General features: G+C 40.5%; 1 protein-coding gene across 1 annotated transcript in view; it reads right to left on the bottom strand.

The window, feature by feature from the left end:
- Window positions 1–19379, bottom strand: part of BLOC1S5 (biogenesis of lysosomal organelles complex 1 subunit 5) — a 46356-nt gene extending 26977 nt beyond the window's left edge. The window contains exons 1-2 of the mRNA XM_055321843.1: window positions 19251–19379; window positions 12259–12341 (exon numbers count right to left, since the gene is read on the bottom strand). Of these exons, the coding sequence (XP_055177818.1) occupies window positions 12259–12341; window positions 19251–19365 (198 nt within the window). The 5' untranslated portion in view covers window positions 19366–19379. The remainder of the gene's footprint in view (window positions 1–12258; window positions 12342–19250) is intronic.
- Between the last annotated feature and the right edge of the window lie 477 nt (window positions 19380–19856).

Raw genomic sequence — 19856 nt, 5'->3', positions numbered from 1 at the left:
AATGCCACCTTCCAGAAACACAGGTTTGCTTTTTTACACTTTACTTGAATTTTAGGGCTTGTTCCTTAAAACTTAATTTTATGTAAAATATTTACATGTCTCCAAAACTACATCTATAAAAAATATATTTTAAAAAGTCTAGCTTCTATCCATGCCCTTTGCATTGTATTCCTTCCTAACTCTTGCTTTAGATAATTTTAAAACTTTATCCTACACTGTCTTAGGTAAAAGGATATATACATCCACACCCATATATATAAATACACACACACACACACACACACACACACACACACACAAAGGCATATATAAATGTATTATAGAAGAATTTGATGTGAAAATGTTGGGGTGGGAAGTCAACGGTCACAAAAGAATTCTTGAGGTGTCTTCAGTGCAAAAAGGGTGGTTTTACTGAAGCCCGAGGACAGGAACCTGTGGGCAGAAAGAGCTGCACTGGAGTTGTGAGTGGCAGATTATATACTTTCAATTTGGAAAGGGGGTTAGGGAGAGCATAAGTCTCCAACGAATTTGGAAACAAGGTTTCCAGGACCTTGAGGGGCTAGCTCAAGCTTCCTTGTTAGGAAAAGGTCATTTATTACTATCTAGTAAACCCTTAGTCATGAGACCCTTCAGATGTGTATCTGGGGGCCATATACTTGGGGGATGACTGCTAACATATAGAGATATGGGAGGATAAAGAAAAGTAAGTTTCCAAAGGAATTTTTATATGTTAAATGTTAATTTTATATGTTAAAATAGACTTACACGATCCTGGAGATTGGGCTAATGTTAAGCAAAGGCTGCCTTTTGCCCTTAGCAAACATGGAGGCAGTGGAGATCCTAGAGGAATGTCACTCTGCCTATCTCAAGGATTTGTCAATGGGCTGTAAGTTTTAAGGAAATTTAATTTTTTCTCTTTTGCCTTTGTTCCCTAAGTCATATTTATTCATATATATTTAAGTATATATATTTTTCCAATTCCTTCCTTCTTAAATGGTAACATACAGACTATTCTTATTTTACTTTATGAGAGAAATTCATAAACACACACACAATGTATATAATCTTTTTCTCTTTCTCTGTGGTCATGTGATTTCTTTTTTTGGTATATCTTTCAGTATTGAATAGAATTTGGTGTTTTTATTGTCATGGTTACATTTATATTAATACTTTACACAACACCCTTTGTCTCCACTTTTTGGTTAGTGTCTACTGGTTCCCTACTATAAGCACTATTAGTATTATGATCATCTCCTTCTCTAGCCTTTCTCACTCCCTCAGGATCCAATGTGAAACAGTATCCTTTTACTAAGTTAATGTTTATAAAGCAACAGGAAAGGATATTCTACTTTTCATATACCCTTCCCTCTACTTCCACTTTCTGATCCAGACGGTCTGCATTGTCAGAAAGGAGCCAGTGCACGTTACACTCTCTCCCTTACAACTACCATCCAGTCTTAGTTCTGTAAGTAAATATATATTTAATGCTTACCAACTACTGCTAATCATTTTGGTCACGTAAAATTCTCTCTGTTGATTATGTAATAGATTCCTCAGGAAAGGCTAATTTGAAAAATATCTGCGAAGTTCTGCAGACCCAGCAATACTGGATTTGTAGTCCCTATAGTTAGGGGTCAGTTAGGCTAGACAAAATCCCTGGCTGTTCAAATCTATTGTCTTCTGGCATAAGACAGATAAATCTGTTAACAATCAGATTTTCCTCCCCTAATAAAAAAGACTTAGCCATTTTGTCTCTCCACCTAAAAGAAAATTTTTTCTGTAAAATTCAATACATTAAAAAAATTTCTCAGGGTAGGCTGTTCTGGGTTAACTTTTCCTGACAGCTGTGTGCCCTTCCACAGAATTTCACTAGTATCTTATTTCAGGAAAGTTTTCTTAAATTTTAGTTTTCACATTTGTTACATTACATTGCTTTGGCAATTGCTTTCTTCTCTAGGGGCTGATTATCATGCATATATTGTATTGCATCTTTTGTATTTCCTATCAGTAACTATTCCTTTCTCTTGAATTCTTTTTCTCTCTTTCACTATGTATTTTAATTTTCACATAAGGACTATCCATTGTGTTTATTCACTCTTGAGTTCCTTCTAGTTTAGTTTTCATTCCCAAAATAATTTTTAAAATTTCTTTTTCCTGATTTTTTTTTACCTTACCTTCTATTTTTTTCCATTTCTGTTTTAGCCAATCAATTTTGAGTTTTTCTGATTCTTTCTTCACTTTTAATAATTCTCTTCACTTTCTTTCTTCACTTCTAATAATTTTCTTATGCTTCCCAAGCTCATTTTAAAATATCAGGTTACAGGGCAGCCCGGGTGGCCCAGCGGTTTAGTGCCGCCTTCAGCCCAGGGTGTGATCCTGGGGCCCCGGGATTGAGTCCCACGTTGGGCTCCCTGCATTGAGCCCGCTTCTCCCTCTGCCTGTGTCTCTGTCTCTCTGTGTGTCTGTCATAAATAAATAAATAGAGTCTTTTAAAAAAAAAAATATCAGGTTACAGTTTTTTCTTTCTTTCTTTCTTTCTTTCTTTCTTTCTTTCTTTCTTTCTTTCTTTCTTTCTTTCTTTCTTTCGTGGTCATACAAAGGTCATACTCATTGCCTTAAAGGACATTGTTGTGGGATTTGACTCCTGCTTACTTTTCAGTGAAATTACTTTTCCTCTATCTTTAGAAGGTGGGGAAGTGTGATCAGGAGGGCCTAACTTCCAAGTTCTAGAACTCCCCTTTCCCGTTGTTTTACAAAGTATTCAATCTCCTTTAGTTTCTCTAAGGTGCAGGGCCTTGTTCAGGAAAGGTATTTTGGTTTGTGAGTTTCAAACTCACAGATAGCTTCAGCCCATTAGACTTTCCTGGAGTCCGCTACCACTCACTTATAAATTAGAGCCTGTGAAGTCACCTCCCAGGTTTTGCTTTCTCCTCAGAATGGCCCTTCAAGCATTCCTGATGGTAATTTTGAAGTTTTCTAGCATTCAAGGCTTCATAAGGCCTGTGGCCATTCTTCTACATCTTCTTCCAGTTTCTGATTCCACAGGAGCTTTTTAGCCGTTGGTGACTTGGTCATTTGGTATTTTGGGGGTAACTTGTCCCCTGGTTTTATTACAGATATTGCTTGAATTTGCTATCCTAGTTGCTCTATCTTTATAGATAGATTAAAGCAACAACAACAACAACAAAAAAAATGTCGTAACTGCTGCCACCTTAACCCCATCGCTTTGGAATCTGAATCAATCAAGAATACCGAAATTATTGCATTTCTTATGCTACATTTTTTTCTTTATCAAGATGCAAAGGAGTGGCCTCTCAATTCAAATACAAAGACCATGAACAGAGAGGTCTGCAGTTCTATTCAAAGTATAGGTCTTACTCTGAGGTCCATGGATGGGGCTTTGGGATTCCAGAATCCCCCTGAAATTGTACTCAAATTGAATATATATGTCCTCTACACATTTTTCTGGGAGAAAAAAATTCTCCAAGGAGACTATGACCTATCAAAGAAACACTATCAGAGTTAAAATAAGACATAAAGTTAAGAATCCCTATCAAAACACCAATAGCATTTTTCAGAAATAGAACAAATAATAGTGAAATTTGCATGGAATCACAAAAGACCCCAAATAACCAAAACAGTCTTGAGGAAGAAAAAAAAAAAAGCTGGAGGTATCAAAATCCCACATTTCAGAATATACTACAATAATCAAAAAAAGTATGGTACTGGTACAAAAATAGACACATATATCAATGGAGAATACAGAGCCTAGAGATAAATCACACTTATAGGCTCAAGCTATGACAAAGGAGTCAAGAGTAGGCAATGACAAAAACACAGTCTCTTCAATAAAAGGTGATGGGAAACTGGACAGCCACATGCAAAAGGAAAAAACTGGACCACTTTCTTACATTGTACACAAAAGTAAACTCAAATTGGACCATAGGCCTAAATGTGAGACCTGAGACCATAAAAATCCTAGAAGAAAACATAGGTAGTGATCTCTTTAACACTGGCCTTACACAAAAGAAACAAAAGCAAAAATTAGCTATAGAACTCGACCAAAGTAAAAAGCTTCTGCACAGCAAAAGAAAGTATCAACAAAATGAAAAGGCAACCTACTGAATGGGAGAAAGTATCTGCAAATGATATATCTGATAAGATGTTTATATCCAAAATACATAAAAAATTTATACAATTCAACACCAAAAACAAATAATCCAATTTAAAAATGGGCAGAGACTGAATAGCCTTTTTTAAAAGAACACATACAGAAGACCAAAAGACACATGAAAAAATGCTCAACATCACTCATCATCAGGGAAATAAAAATCAAAACCCGTGAGATAAAAAAAAACAAAAACAAAAACAAAACACAGTGGGATATCACCTTTTACCTGTCAGAAGCCTACAATCAGAAAACAAGAAATACCAAGTGTTAGCAAGGACGTGGAAAAAAAAGAAACCTTATGTACTGTTGGTGAAAATGCAAACTGGTACAATCACTCTGGAAAACGGTATAGAGGTTCCTCAAAAAATTAAGAATAGAAATAACAGGGACTCCTGGGTAGCTCAGTGATTGAGTGTCTGCCTTTGGCTCAGGGTATGATCCCTGGGTCCTGGGATCGAGTTCCACATTGGGCTCCCTGCAGGGAGCCCGCTTCTCCCTCTGCCCGTCTCTCTCCATCTCTCTCTGTGTCTCTCATGAATAAATAAAATCTTTAAAAAAAATAGAAACGACATACAATTCAGTAATTCCACTACTGGATATTTACCCAAAGAAAACAAAAACACTATTTTAAAAAGATACATACGTCCCTATGTTTACTGCAAAATTATTTCTAATAGCTAAGATAAAGAAGCAACACAAGTGTCAATTAATAGATGAATGGACACAGAAGATGTGAGATGTGTGTTCATACACACACGTGCGCACACACTGGAATATTACTCGGCCACAAAAAGGATGAGATCTTGCCATCTGCAACAACATGGATGGACCCAGCATGTACTATGCTTAGTGAAATAAGTCAGACAGAAAAGGACAGAGGCACGTGGGTGGCTCAGTCGGTTGAGCACCCAGCTCTTGTGATCTCAGGGTCATGAGATCAAGCCCCACGCTTCAGATCAGGCTCCATGCTCATCAGGGAGTCTGCTTGAGAATTCTTTCCCTCTTCCCTTCCTCCCCAACAAATCAATTGGTCAAAAAAACGGACAAACACCATATGATTTCACTTATATGTAGAATTTTAAAAAAATAACACAAAAAATAGAAATAAACCCATAAATACAGAAAACAGAGATGGCTGCTGGGGGGGGGGGAGGAAAGGGCGGGATGGGCAAAATGAGTGAAGAGGGTAATAAATACAGGCTTCCACTTGGGAATGAGTACATCTCAAGGATAAAGGGAATACGGTCAATGGTATTGTAATAGCATTAAATAGGGACAGATGGTAGCTACACTTGTGAGCACAGCATGATGTATAGACTTGTTGAATTACTAATTTGTATATCTGAAAGTAATGCATTGTGTGTCAATTATACTTCCATAAAAATTTTAAAAGAACCACTTATTTAGAGGGTTATTTCTTCTAGCAGGCAAACTGGTAGTCTCACATTGTAGAAAGGGAGTTTTCAGCCTCATTCATTTAAATAATAAATAGGCCCAATGATAGTGCTACATAAGACAGGATATTAAAAACAGTCTCTGCTGTTAAACTTACTCTCTGGTATGTGCTTGTTTTTATGCTAATATTTTTGACCAAGGTGTACTGTTGACACTTATTAAAAAAGGAAAACTATAACATCCATTTATTTTTTTAAAGATTTAGGGGATCCCGGGGTGGCTCAGCGATTTAGCACCTGCCTTCGGCCCAGGGTGTGATCCTGGAGTCGTGGGATCAAGTCCCGCATCGGGCTCCCTGTGTGGGGCCTGCTTCTCCCTCTGCCTGTGTCTCTGCCTCTCTCTGTCTCTCATGAATAAATAAAATCTTAAAAAAATTATTTATTTATTAGAGAGAGAGGCAGAGAAGGAGCAGAGGGAGAGGAAGGCGAGAAGCAGACTCCTTACTGAATGGGAAGCCTGATGTGGGGTTCAATCCCAGGACTTTACCATTTAATTGTGTATATATTCACATATATTCTGGGGCATAAATTCTCAGAACAAAGTTCAGCATTAATGAAGCTTGGCTTCTGATGTATAACACCCCATAATATTACACACACAGTTAACTTGTAAGTTGAAATTAATAACAAGTGCTCATGTAATGTACTTAAAACAGTGCCTGCCACTATATGCTTAAAAATGCTACCAATAGGGGATCCCTGGGTGGCTCAGCGGTTTAGTGCCTGCCTTTGGCCCCAGTCCCAGCATGGAGCCTGCTTCTCCCTCCTCCTGTGTCTCTGCCTCTCCCTCTCTCTATGTCTATCATAAATAAATGAATAAATAAATCTTAAAAAAAATGCTACCAATAGGGGCACCTGGGTGGCTCAATTAGTTAAGCATCTGACTCTTGATTTCACCTCAGGTTATGATCTCAGGGTTATGAGATCCAGCCCTATGTCGGGCTCCACTCTGAGCATAGAGCTTGTTTGAGATTCTCTTTCTCTCTCCCTCCCCCCACACTCCCTGCACAGGCTCTCTCCCTCTAAACAAACAAACTACCAATTATTAATAATATTAGTGCAATTACTATAATATTTATATTTAAGACATAATTTGATACTATTAGAAAAGAAATGAGAGACCAACACAATAATTTAAAATTTTCTTTCAAACATTAAAATGGTCCCCTAAGGCTTAAAACCATATTGTCTGTGTGTATGATATGTTTATTACATGCCTTGTAGGGCACACTTTATCCTGATACTTAATAATCTAACAGTTACTCTAATAATCTAACCAAAAATGAGAGATCAGGATGTCAAGTGAAATTCTAGTTTGTCCTGCCTTTTAAGGGATTTTCTTATTCAATCCACATTCAAACTCATCAACATAATCCCTCCTGGCTCCTGTAATTACTGTACTTATTTGAATACTTTTTTTTTGGCCTCTAATTTTAATTATTTTCACCAGCTTTTTTTTTCCCTATTGGCTAACATCCATTTTTCTTTCTTAGCTTAAACACTACCCCCTCTAAGAATATTTTCCTTCCAGCTCTGTTGGGATTTGTTTCTGGAGTTGTTTCCTCCTAAGATCTCAAGTGCTTTGTGCTTATTTTATAATAAATCCACCATTAAAATTCATTGTTTATATCTTTTTTCTCCCTAAACTGTAAACTTCCTAGAGATAGACTGTTTCTCTCTCTCTCTCTCTCTCTTTTTTTTTTATATCTACTTGACATTCATTTGTTCTGGATCTATTCTCCTTTCTTCCTATCAATCCCCAAATATTATTTTGGAATGGTAAATATGCCTGTATAGAGACTGCTTGCTATTTCCCATTTCTTTTTTGCTACATGAAATGCAGATGTCATGGTTGGAAATCCCAAGGCTACCCTGTAAGCACAAAGATAGGAAGAACACTCCAGGCAGGTGGAAGGCAAAGTTAAGAAAAAGCTGACATCATAGAGCAACCATTCCAGTCCTATGCTCTGGGTATTGTGAAAGAAACATAAAAACTTGTTAAAACGACACTATTTTTCAAGTATCTGTTATTAGTAACTAAACACGGTCCTTACTGATATACCTAGGTAATCAGTAAGTATTCAATTAAAGCATTCAAAGAATAAAATTTGCTAAAAATGAAATAAGCAACCAGAGGGGAAGAGGTGGGGTGATGGGCAAAATGGATGAAGGGGAGCAGGAGACAGAAGCTTCCAGTTATAAAATGAATAAACAGGTCAGAGATATAAGGTACAGCCCAGGGAATATAATTAAAGGTACTGTAATAGCATTGTATGGTGATATGGTGATGTTACACTTGTGGGGAGCACAGCATAATGTAGAGATTTGCTGAATTACTATGTTGTACACTTGAAATGAATGTAACATTGTGTATCAACTACGATTCAATAAAAAAAACTTTTTCCATTAAAAGGGAGACATGTGAAACTAAAAAAAAAAAAAAAAAAAAAAAAAGTAGTAAGGAACTTGTACAAAAGTACTTCAGAAATGCCCACTATCATGGGTCTTTACTCTGTTCCACATGAGAGAGGCCATGACATTTCCTATATGGCTAGAATGATAATGGTACAGCAGACAATGTCATTACCCACTACTAAACTGATGCACACTGAAAAGGCCCTACTGGGATCTCTGTGCACTGGAATCAAGGATATAAAAGATCTGCATAAGGTCAGGAGAAAGACAGTCAACTGTCCAGAAACACCAACAGAGAGCTTAAATATAACTGAACTTCAATAATTTAAGTAATGCTGCCACCATGTGGCACTTATTCCCCTCTTCTAGAAATAAAATTTTGTAATGATCGTTCCCCTGTGCATTAACTTTTTGAAATATAAAAACTGTAAACAACTTTAGTTTGAAATATCAGCCACGTTTTCTTAAGGTGAACTACATTTAAATTTGAGAGAGATGAAAGTTATAGGAAGTCCTGATAACTGCTTCATCATTCCTCACTGTCCAACCATGTCATCTGGGGATGAATTAGAGGATGCTATTGTTTGGAGCAAGGCAGAAAAGAACTGTAAATAATGTAGATATGTATTCAAATCAAAAACCTCGAAAATGCTTTCAGCTTTTTTCTTCTAATTGAGGAGCAGTGTCAGAACACAATATCCAGAAAAGGTAGCTAAACCTGATATACAGAAAGTTTCCATCTGACTCTAAACCCTAAAGAAGACCAACTAGGGAGATTATCAATGTAAAAAAGGCTGGATCAGGTATGTCCCAAGAAAGAGTTGGGATGTCTGAGTGGCTCAGTCAGCTGAGCATCCAACTCTTGGTTTCGGTTCCCATCATGATCTTGGGGTCCCATCTGGTTCTATGCTCAGTGCAGAGTCGGCTTGTCCCCACCTCCCCCCACTGCTCACACTCTAAATTAAAAAAAAAAAATAGAAAGAAAAGGAGTTGTATTACATTCAGTCGCTTAAACCTAGCTGACAAGATATTTTTGAGACCTTCAGAAGCCAGTCTTAAATGACAATATGAGAATGCTTTGTGAAGGGTGGGTCTGTATCAGTCTTCTTCACCAGTACAGCACTGATTCCTGACATTATGTCTCACACAAAATAACTGCTTGAGACACAGAATAAGCTTGTTTCTGTCATGCCCAGTGTGGTAATCTTATTCTCTAGTAAACATTTTTCTAATATAATGTTTATGCCATTTGCTTAGCAAGTCTCTATTTTCCCTAAAATTACTAAAATGGAATCCAACCTCATTCAAATTCTTACAAAATCTGAATTAACCCATTTTTATTTTCCTGTAGTTGCTACCATCTCTCTCTTAATAGTGACAGTTTACAACATTCATTTAACACTTCTGTTGTCAGGGATTTTTAAAAATAACATACCATTTTATTTTCACAAAAACAGTATCGTATATGTCATTGTTCCCATTTTTAAGTTAGGCACCTTAAGCCTTAGTAAACCAGGTAATCAGAGCCAGTAAGGGGGGCAGGAATTGAACCCAGAGATATCAAGCTCCAAGGTCCGTGTTCTTTTCCCACTCCTCAACATACCCTCTTTTCCAGAAAGACTTCGGAAGCCTTCACACACTGTGAAACACAGGTAATTCCTCTCCTCTCAGACCCAAGCTCATCTTCTTTTGGCAACTATCTTCTATCCCAGTGAAAACAGGTGTTGGCTTCAACAGGAAGTGAGCTTTTGAACGTAAGATATTCAACAGCATAAATCTAACACTTCATTTTCCACTCAACACTCAGTTTCATTTATATAGATGGCCCTTTCACATAAATCATCTATATTATTTAAAGAACAGTGATGTAAGTATGACGACACAGATCCTATGGATAAGGTAGCCACTAATTAGCAATGTGTAACTTTTCACACTTACGAAAAAGATGACTTATGACATCACTAGACGTCAGAAAACTCAAGTTTTAGTCAAGGCTCTGCTGATTGTTCTTTTGAATCTATTAAGCACCCACAATGCATCAGACATTGGTTTAGGCAATTTTAAAAAAAGATTTATTTATTTAAATCAGGCACACGTGTGGGGGTAGGGAGAGGGACAGAGGCAGAGGAAGAAAGAGAGAATCCCAACCGGACTCCCCGCTGAGCATGGAACCTGACACAGGGCTCGATCTCACAACCCTGAGATCATGACCTGAGCCCAAAATCAAGAGTTGGGCACTTAACCAACTGAGCCACCCAAGCTCCCTTGGTTTAGGCATTTTTAATACAATGGAAAATAAGGTATATTTATGCAACGAAGAGTTCCAACTCTTATGGTACTTCCATTCTAACGAAGGAAGACAGGCAACAAACATATAACATGAAAAATATCGGGTAGTTACAAGAGCTTATGGCAGTAAAATTCTAAGATGGCTCCCAAGACCCCACCCCTAGTGTTCACACACCTTCTCTGTTACTCAATCAAACCCTAATCTAGGTGCTACTATATATATATTCTACAGATTTATTAAGGTCCAAAATCAGCTGACTTTAAGAAAAGAGGATTATCTTTAGTGGGTCTGACTTAAATAGGTGAGTCCTTTACAGACTCTAGGCTCTTCCTGACAAGCATGAGAGGAAGGGACATCACTTGAATGAGACTGACTTATGGTTTTTGTTTTTAAGAAAAACCCAATGTGGGGCTCAAACTTATAATCCCAAGATCAAGAGTCACATGCTCTACCGACTGAGCCAACCAGGCCCCCAATTTATGGCTTTGAAGATGGAAAGAGCCACATGCCAAAGGAATGTGGAGTGGCCTCTAGGAGTTCAGAGGGGCTCCTGGCTGACAACAAATAAGGAAATGGGAACTTTATTGTACCGGGGCAGAGAACTGAGTCTTGATACAATCATGTGAATTAGAAAGAGGACTCTGAGCTCCAAAGAAGAGTGATGTCTGACCAACACCTTGATTTTAGCCTTGAGAGACTCATAAGCACAGAACCCAGCCATGCCACGGCTAGACTTTATTCTCACTAAGGAACTGTTAATAATCTTCATAGAGCATGATAAGGGAATCACGTCTGGATAATATTCTGTGTGTTCCAGATTATCCATATCACACCAAAGATCCCATTTCCTTATTTATTCCTAGGTAAAAGATAATATTCTAAGATACACACAGACACATACAGGCATTGTGTAGACATACATACAATCTGTACAACGACCCTGAGAGTTAGGTATTACGCAGATTTTTACATAAGAGTCTATTGAACAGCTCTGTTCCTCTATTTTGAGTGCTCCGCACCACAGGCTTTCTGTAGTTTTAAAGGATTTATGAAAAGGTTCTTTCCTTTTGGCAGGTTTAGATTTCCTTTTTGGCTGGAGTCTTATTTGAAAATAGAACCCCAACTTACATACATTTTTGTGCAACGCCATTTACCATCTATCTGACAGTAGCTTGGGATGTTATTGTTTAATGTACAATGAACCAATTATACATGTGTAAAACAACAGCAAAATGAAACAGGATGGCAGGCTGAGGCCATCAGTATTGCTGGAGCACAACATGAAAGGTCAGGTGGGAGATGGTAAAGCCAGCAAGGTAAGGGTCAGGTTATAGAAGAATGTTTGGACTTCATCCTGTAGACAGCAAATATTATTAAAGGATTTTAAAAAGTGAAAAAATGTCAGAGCACTCGGGCAGCATGGTAAAGACTGGATTTGACTGGGTAAGAGGCAGGCACACAAATCACAGGGATGGTGAGTTATGAGTAATATCCAAAAGAAATGGTCACTGAATGTGGGCCTTAACTGGGAAAGAACAGCCAAAGATGAGTCTACTGTTTTAACCTGAGTGCTTTGGGTGGGTGCTGATGCTCCAACTGAGAAAAAAATATAGAAAATGGATCTGGAAGACCTATACCCATCAGTCTTTAAAATATTTTTTCCACTATATTCTCATTTTATAGACGAAAAAATTGAGATCAACAGATACTAAATACCCCAGAGGCACCAGAACTTGAGCCCAGGTCTCCTGCTGTCTAGTCTTATGCTCCTTCCATGATGGTAAATGCCTCTTAAGGAGTTTTACTCTGCCTATTTTATGAACACATGAATGGAAATCAGAGATTTAAAAACCAGAGAATTCCCCTTCTGTATATTAACATACTAACAACTAGGGCAATATTTTTACAAAATAGTTTCAAATACTCACTTCAAATTCTTTCACAAAATAACGGGTTTCACCTTGAATAACTGGTCTGTGATCTAAAAGCCTTGAATGAATTTCTCCAAGGTCTATAAAAACAAAATGAAATTCAGAGTTAATCCACACTGGGTGGCACAATCTCTAGCATCTCTAGTTTGTTTTATTCTTCCCAATTCCCATGAATAGATGTAGGTTAAAATCTAGCTTAGACTCAGACTGAGAAGAAATTTCACCCATTGCCAGTAAATTGGTACAAGTACTTCTGAGAGCAATTTGGCAATAACTGATAAAACTCAGGACATGTATACCTAGCAATTTCATGTCTACATGTGTATCCCAGAAAGAAATTCACACAAATGAAAGACATTTATAAATGTTTACTATGACATGAGTGTGATGTAGAAAGAAAAAAAAGGAAACAATCTAACATACTCCTATAATAGAATGCTATAAATCAGCTGGTAAAAATGAATACACTAGGGTTACATTTATTAACGTGGATAAGTCCCACAAATATAAGGTTCAACAAAAACAAGTTTCAGAAGGATAAAGCCATTTATATAAATTTTAAAAATATGCAAAAGACACTTCCTTTTGGGACACATACAGAAACAATAAAACTAGAAAAAAATGCATGAGAATGATAAAGAGCAAATCCAAATCTGCCTTCAGAGAGGAGGTGAGCAATGCAATTAGAGCAAGGTACTCTAGTGGGCTTTGAATGTTTATTAAGATGGGTGGTGAGTGTTCATTGTAGGTCTGTTTTTTGAGAAGTCTGAAAAACTTAAAATTAAGGGGAAAAGTTGTGAATTTTAACTGTTTTTGGTTCTATTCTATTCATCCTACTTTGTAACAACTATATAGTTTAAGAAAAAAAAACTCAAAACCCCTGGAGGAAATCAAATCTACAAATAAGAACATATACCATTCATGTTCATTGACTGTCATAACCTGTTCCTCCAAATTTTTATTTATTTATTTATTTATTTATTTATTTTCCAAATTTTATTTTTGCAACAGGCAATGGGGCAGTATTTCAATTCTCTATTTAAGGAGTTTTAATAGGATACATATTGGCAAGTATGCTAAGTAAAAAAATATAGAGTATTACTTATGCTTAAGTCCTCCAATGATTCATTACACCCAGAACACCTCTACAAGAAAATAATACTGAAAGAAGAAAAAAGAAAGAAAGAAAGAAAGAAAGAAAGAAAGAAAGAAAAGAAAAGAAAAGAAAGAAAAGAAAAGAAAAGAAAGAAAAAAGAGAAGAGATGATTGAGTCTATGCTTAGGTAAGTTTGGGAAACATTAGATAAAATCAGGTTAGAGAGGTTCCTTTACCTCAGACTTTGAGAGCCTATAGTTTACTTATATAAATTATTAATGCCCAAGTGAGGGCTACAGTATGCAGAAATTTATGGACCTTATTTGATAAGAGAACCTATGTGGCAGAGAGTATCTGTTTACATTTAATTAAACAACCAATGTCCCTGAAACACAAGTGGCTAACATGCTGAAGTTGAAGCCTCCTAGTAGCCACATCTGGTCCTCCATGTCTGGCTCCAGCCTCCTCTCCCCCGTGTTGGCAATTCTGAACTACTTGCAGTTCTCCAAACACATCATGCTGCTCATGCATCCTTGCCACAGTTCATGCTCTGGAACCCTCCCCCAAATGCTGATCTTCCTTCAAAACTGCTCAGACAGACATCACATGTCCTTGAAATTTTCATTTGTTCTATTCAGCTTCCTCCTAGGTTTCAAGGAGTGCCCCTACTTTCTGCTCCCAAAGCACCCGGGGCAATTACTTCTGTCATACTACTCACTATATTGTCCTGAAATTGCATCTCTCTTCCAGTGAGTATCTCAGACCAAATTACTTATATCATCTACAGAAGATATATGGGTTAACATGTATCTTCTATATAATGGAGAAGCCATTAAGCTTTGCTGAACTGGGGAGGGAGATCTTCTGCAGCCTGATATAATGAGAACTTTCTTGGCCTTTGGAGAGAGAACTCAATTCTGGAATTGATAATGGATAATTGGAAGAAGATAGTGATCACTTCTAAAAACCTGACTGTGCCCCAAAATTTAAGAGAGTAAAGATCTGGGGAGAAAAAACACATTACCACAGAAATTAACCCACTGGGGCACCTGGGTGGCTCAGTGGTTGAGCGTCTGCCTTTGGCTCAGGTCATGATCCTGAGGTCCTGAGATGTAGTCCTGCACTGGGCTCAGCTGCTTCTCTCTCTGCCTGTGTCTCTGCCTCTCTCTCTCTGTCTCTTATGAATAAATAAACAAAATCTTAAAAAAAAAAAAAGAAATTAAGCCACTAACTAGTTTTTTTTTTTTATAACACTGTAACACAAGGAAGCACATTACAATGCAGGAGTCCCAAGGACTACAAATTCTCCAAGTCTGATAGTGTAAATGTAAAAGCTACAGATTTTCACATAAGTTCAACCCTAACCTTGCTGTGTGCAAAGCATTCTTTTGTTGTCAGACATAATCTTTTGTCCTCCAGGTATTCCTCCTCTAAGGTGGGAGTTGGACAAACATCCCTTTACACAAAAGTCAGAGATAAGCACTTTAACGGAAATATGCGCTGTGGCTATGGAACAAGGAGAAACGGTCAATTGTAGCTCTCTCATTACCCAATAAAAGAAGTTTCTCCTCTGGCTCTGAATTTCCAGGCCTTTAATGTAATATCATATGGAACAATTTACTGCAATTTTTTCTGATAGCATCCCTTGCATCACCAGATGATGCTCTTCCTTACTATTTCCTCAAATCCATTCCTGTTTCCGCACCTGCTTGTCTCACTAGGACTATGTGAACAGTTAGTCACACCTCTCTGTAACCCACTTCACATAGAGTTCGTGTCGCTTGCAGCAGTAATGTTTATAGAGCTGCCTCGAACACTGAACTAGCAAGCACTGAACTACTGCTCCAAGGGGAAATACAGGATCAGTTTCCTGCACACCGCTGGTCACGTTTTTGTCAAACTAAAATGCCATTTGTATCACACAGGTTTGTTTACCAACATCCTTGTAAAACATGTCAGTCTTAGTGCTCCAAAACGCTCTTCCAATAACACAATGTTTCCTGTATAACACTTACCTGGCATTTTTACTTGCATAACCTACTTCACCCGCAAGTGGAACTTGGTTCACACTACACCACATCTGAAAGTGCGGCCAGCACTAGACCAGAAGCGTTTAACATTTTCCTGATCTCTTCCAACTGACTATAAATTTCTGTGCCTTTCAGCTTCACCATAATGCTGTCCACTATGCTCTCTCAATCATTCCAGAAATCCACAAATTTAGCTGCTTTCCCATCACTTCATCACATACTTTGGCACTTTCCAAAATGGCAAACACACAAATTGGTGAACCGCTTTCTTTTTTCTAGATTGTTGGCTGATTAATATTTACCTCACACCAAACAGCACCGTAACTCATACCTGAAAGAAACTTCTAGAATACAATATTTTCTCTGTAACGCATACCATAGCTTTCTTGTGATCAGGGAAAACTCAGCACCACACCTTGGGAATCATTTTAAAATGAAAAGTCACCATCAAAAAGCACAAAAATGTGAAATATATGGCATTAAATAAAAAGCAAACAGGACATTTACTTATGGTATAAGAGCTAAAACAAACACTGCCTTGTTCGGTCTCAACTACAAATGTGCACCATCGGCGCTGATTTTGGAGTTACAAATTCATTTTACCAATGAGAGAAATTAATTCACAAACACCCAATCCACAAGATGAGGAGCCACTGTTACCTGCATGAGTGCTTTATTTAACATACAAATTTAACCACACGATTCTCATACTTACTGCTAGATAGTTTCTGTCATTCAAGAAAAAGTCCAATCTCCTTAAAAAAAGGTGAGAAATCTGCTATGGTCTGATTTTCACCACACTCCACTTCTCTCAGTGTCACGTCGTAGCAATACATGTAGTTCTGCAAACGTGGCATGCTGTTTGAGGCCTCCACACCTTGGCTTTGCTCATGCTGTTCCAAACTCAGTCCAAAACACCCTTGCCCTCTTAAGTGCTAACACTTTACTCTTCAAGACTCTGACCAGACACTCCAATGTCCAGGAATCCCTTCCTGTTTCCAGTCCTTACCTCCTAACACCCAAACCATGGGCCAGAAACCCTTAAAGACCCAGAGTACAAGTAGTGAAATCATTTATATATGTTTCCTTTTCACCAGACTCTGGCAATTAAAAGCAACAGTCATCTGTTCACAACCGAAGGTCTTCAAATAAGGATGAGCTAAAAACAGATTTTCATAATGAAAAGAGTGAATGGTCCCATTTAAAAAGCCAAGGAAATTCTAGACATATTCTAAAATAAAACCATTTTCAATTAATTTGAAAAACTTTACTTGAATAACCTTTAAAAATACGTGAAAATAAAAAAAACTATGTCAAGGGATACAATCAACAGAGTGAAAGGCAACCCATGGAATGGCAGAAAATATATGCAAGTCATCCATGAGCAAGAGAGTTAATATCCAGTTTATAAAGAGAACTTTTACAACTCAACAACAAAAAACTACATGACTGAGAAATGGACAAAGGACAAACAGACCTTTCCCCAAAGATATACAAATGGCCAATATGCACATTAAAAGATGCTCAACATCAATGACCATTAGGAAAATGCAAATGGGAACTACCAGACACTACTTCTGAACCATTAGGAGGCCTGCTACCAAAGATACAAAATAACAAGTGTGGGATCCCTGGGTGGCGCAGCGGTTTGGTGCCTGCCTTTGGCCCAGGGCGCGATCCTGGAGACCCGGTATCCAGATTCTGGAGACTCGGTATCGAGTCCCACCCACGTCGGGCTCCCGGTGCATGGGGCCTGCTTCTCCCTCTGCCTGTGTCTCTGCCTCTCTCTCTCTCTCTGTGTGTGACCATCATAAATAAATAAAAAAATTTTTAAAAAAATAACAAGTGTTGGTGAGGATGTAGAGAATTGGAGCCCTTGGGCCCTGTGACAGAGACTGTAAAATAGTGTAGCCACTAGGGAAGACAACATGGCAATTGCTCAAAAAATTAAAAATAGAATTATCGTTTGATGGAGCAATTCCAGTTCTGGGTACATGCTTCAAAGAACCGAAAGCAAGGACTCAAACAGATATTTGCATACCTATGGTCACAGCAGCATTATTCACAGTAACCAAAAGGTAGAAGCAACCTGGTCCATCCACAGATGGATACATAAAATGTGGTCTATGTATTCTGCAGAATAGGATTTTAGCTTTTAAAAGGAAAGAAATTCTGACACATGCTACCACATGGATAAACCCTGGGAGCATTACACACAGTGAAATAAGCCAGTCACAAAATGGGCAAATACTGTATGATTTCATTTACATGAATTACCCAGAGTAGTCACATACAGAGAAAGTAAAACTTAGGTGGTTGCCAGGGACTAGCGGGAAGGGGAGTTTGGGAGTCAGTATTTCACCGGTACAATGAGTTTGGGAGGACGACACGTTATGGAGATGGATGGTGGTGATGGCTGCACAACAATGTGGATGTACCAAAGCCACTGACCTATACACTTAGACATGGTCAAGGGAAAGTCTACGTTATATGTATTCCACCGCAGTTAAAAATACTTTTAGCGGATCCCTGGGTGGCTCAGCGGTTTAGCGCCGCCTTCAGCCCAGGGCGTGATCCTGGAGACCCCGGATCGAATCCCACATCAGGCTCCCGGTGCATGGAGCCTGCTTCTCCCTCTGCCTGTGTGTCTGTCTCATGAATAAGTAAATAAATAATCTTTTAAAACTTTTTTTTTTTAAAAATAAAGAGCAGTTCTCTTAGATCGCACATATACACATTTATAATTTAGCGCTAACACTCCCGCACCGCTCCCACACTCCTAATCAGGTTTAAGTGGCAACCTGAAGTCTCAGAAACAGCCCCAGCCAGCTGTGCTGGAGCTGTCGACAATCCCCACAGGGGAGGTTTAGGTGAGAAAGGCAGCGACAGGAGGGCGTCATTTCCTTGGCAGCGCTGAAGGACTCTGGCATCCTACGGGGGCCTCAACGCTGCAAGATGTTGGGACAGACGGGATCAGCATGGGGGGAGGGGGAGGGGGAGGGGGAGGAGGGGTAAGGAGAGAGGGGAGGAGGAGAAAGGAGGGGGAGAGGAAGGGGAGGGGAAGGGGAGGAAGAGGAGGAGGGGGAAGGAGCAAGAGGGGGAGGAGAGAGGGAGGGGGAGGAGGAGCGGGAGAAGGAGGGGAAGGAGAGGGCAGGAGGGGAAGGGGAGGGCAGGAGGAGGAGAGGGGAGAAGGGGGAGGGGAAGGGGGGACAAAGGGGAGGAGGAGGAGCAGGAGGAGGAGGAAGAGGAGAAGGAGGGGGTAGGGGGAGGGGGGTAGGGGGTAGGAGGAACGACGGGGATGAGAAAGCGCAGCATGCAAGCAGCCAAGGCCCTGCTACAGGGCAGCAGGGCCGCGCGCCCCGGGACCCAGGGCGGGACCTCCGGCCGGCGCGGGGCCGCTAGACACGCGGCCGTGGGCGCACGTGGGGGCGCCGTAAGGCTCAAGATGCTGTCGCGCACGTCGCGTCACTGCCCGTCGACGACGCAGGGGCCGACGGCGGCGGGACCACCCGAAGCCGCCCTGGCGCTGAGCGACCCGCAGCGGGGCGCAGGCCCGTCCCGGCTCCCGGGCTCGACGCTCCGCGCCCACAGGTCCCCGGCCTGGGAAGGGGGAGGGGGGCGGGACCGCGACTCGCGTCCGCGGCTTTTTCGAAAAAGCGAAGAGGGGCCGGGTCGGCTGCCGTCCCCGGGAGGCACCAGGCGCAGGAAGCCGGGCGGACGCCGGCCGCGACTCCCACCTCCACGAAGGCGGGGCCGCCCGGGCGGGGGGGGGCGGCGCCCTGGGAGCGGCCAGGGTCAGAGGGCGCCGCCGGGGCGTGGAGGGGCGCCGGGCGCGCCCACAGCCGCACACCTACCACTCCGTACCCTTGATAATGAGTTGCGCGGGCGAGCCCGCCGTCCCCAGTGACTCCTTCTTCTTGTCGCCGCCGCCCGGGGCGGCCTCACCACCCGCAGAGGTCTCCGTCCCTCCGCCACTCATCGCGGCCTGCTCCGCCCACCCGCCTCCTGCCCTGCGCCTGCGCAGCCCCGCGCTGCCCGCCTTCCGGGCGCGGGTTCGGGGCGTCATCAAAGCGCGCGGGGGAGAGCTGAGTCTCCCCGGCGGGCAGCCGCGTTAGCGTAGCCGGAGACGGGAACTGCGGGAAGCAGCTGCGGCCATGTTGGGTGAGGGCAGCTGCTGCCGGAATTGCAAGGCTGAGCGAAACTCCTACTTCTCCTTAGACCCGCTGGAATTTATTCCTGTTTAGAGAGGTTGGGAGAGACGGGACACAGTCGCGGAATAATATTAACGGTAGTAGAAGTATATTATCTCTATGCTTACCTGCCACCAGTGTTTTGCAAAGCACCTTGCCGTGCATTGCCACCTGAGGTCATCCTAGCAACCTGGGGAAAGGGTTTTATCGTCTCTTTCCAACAAATGAAGAAATAGGGTTAAAGGTTAGGTACCTTGCCCACTTAGGCTCATTCGTGCCC

This window comes from Nyctereutes procyonoides, unplaced genomic scaffold (genome assembly GCF_905146905.1).
Source record: "Nyctereutes procyonoides isolate TBG_1078 unplaced genomic scaffold, NYPRO_anot_genome, whole genome shotgun sequence".
NCBI classification, from domain to species: Eukaryota; Metazoa; Chordata; class Mammalia; order Carnivora; family Canidae; genus Nyctereutes; species Nyctereutes procyonoides.
Note: the sequence above shows the minus strand (reverse complement) of the source record. Positions and strands in the feature narration are given on the sequence as shown.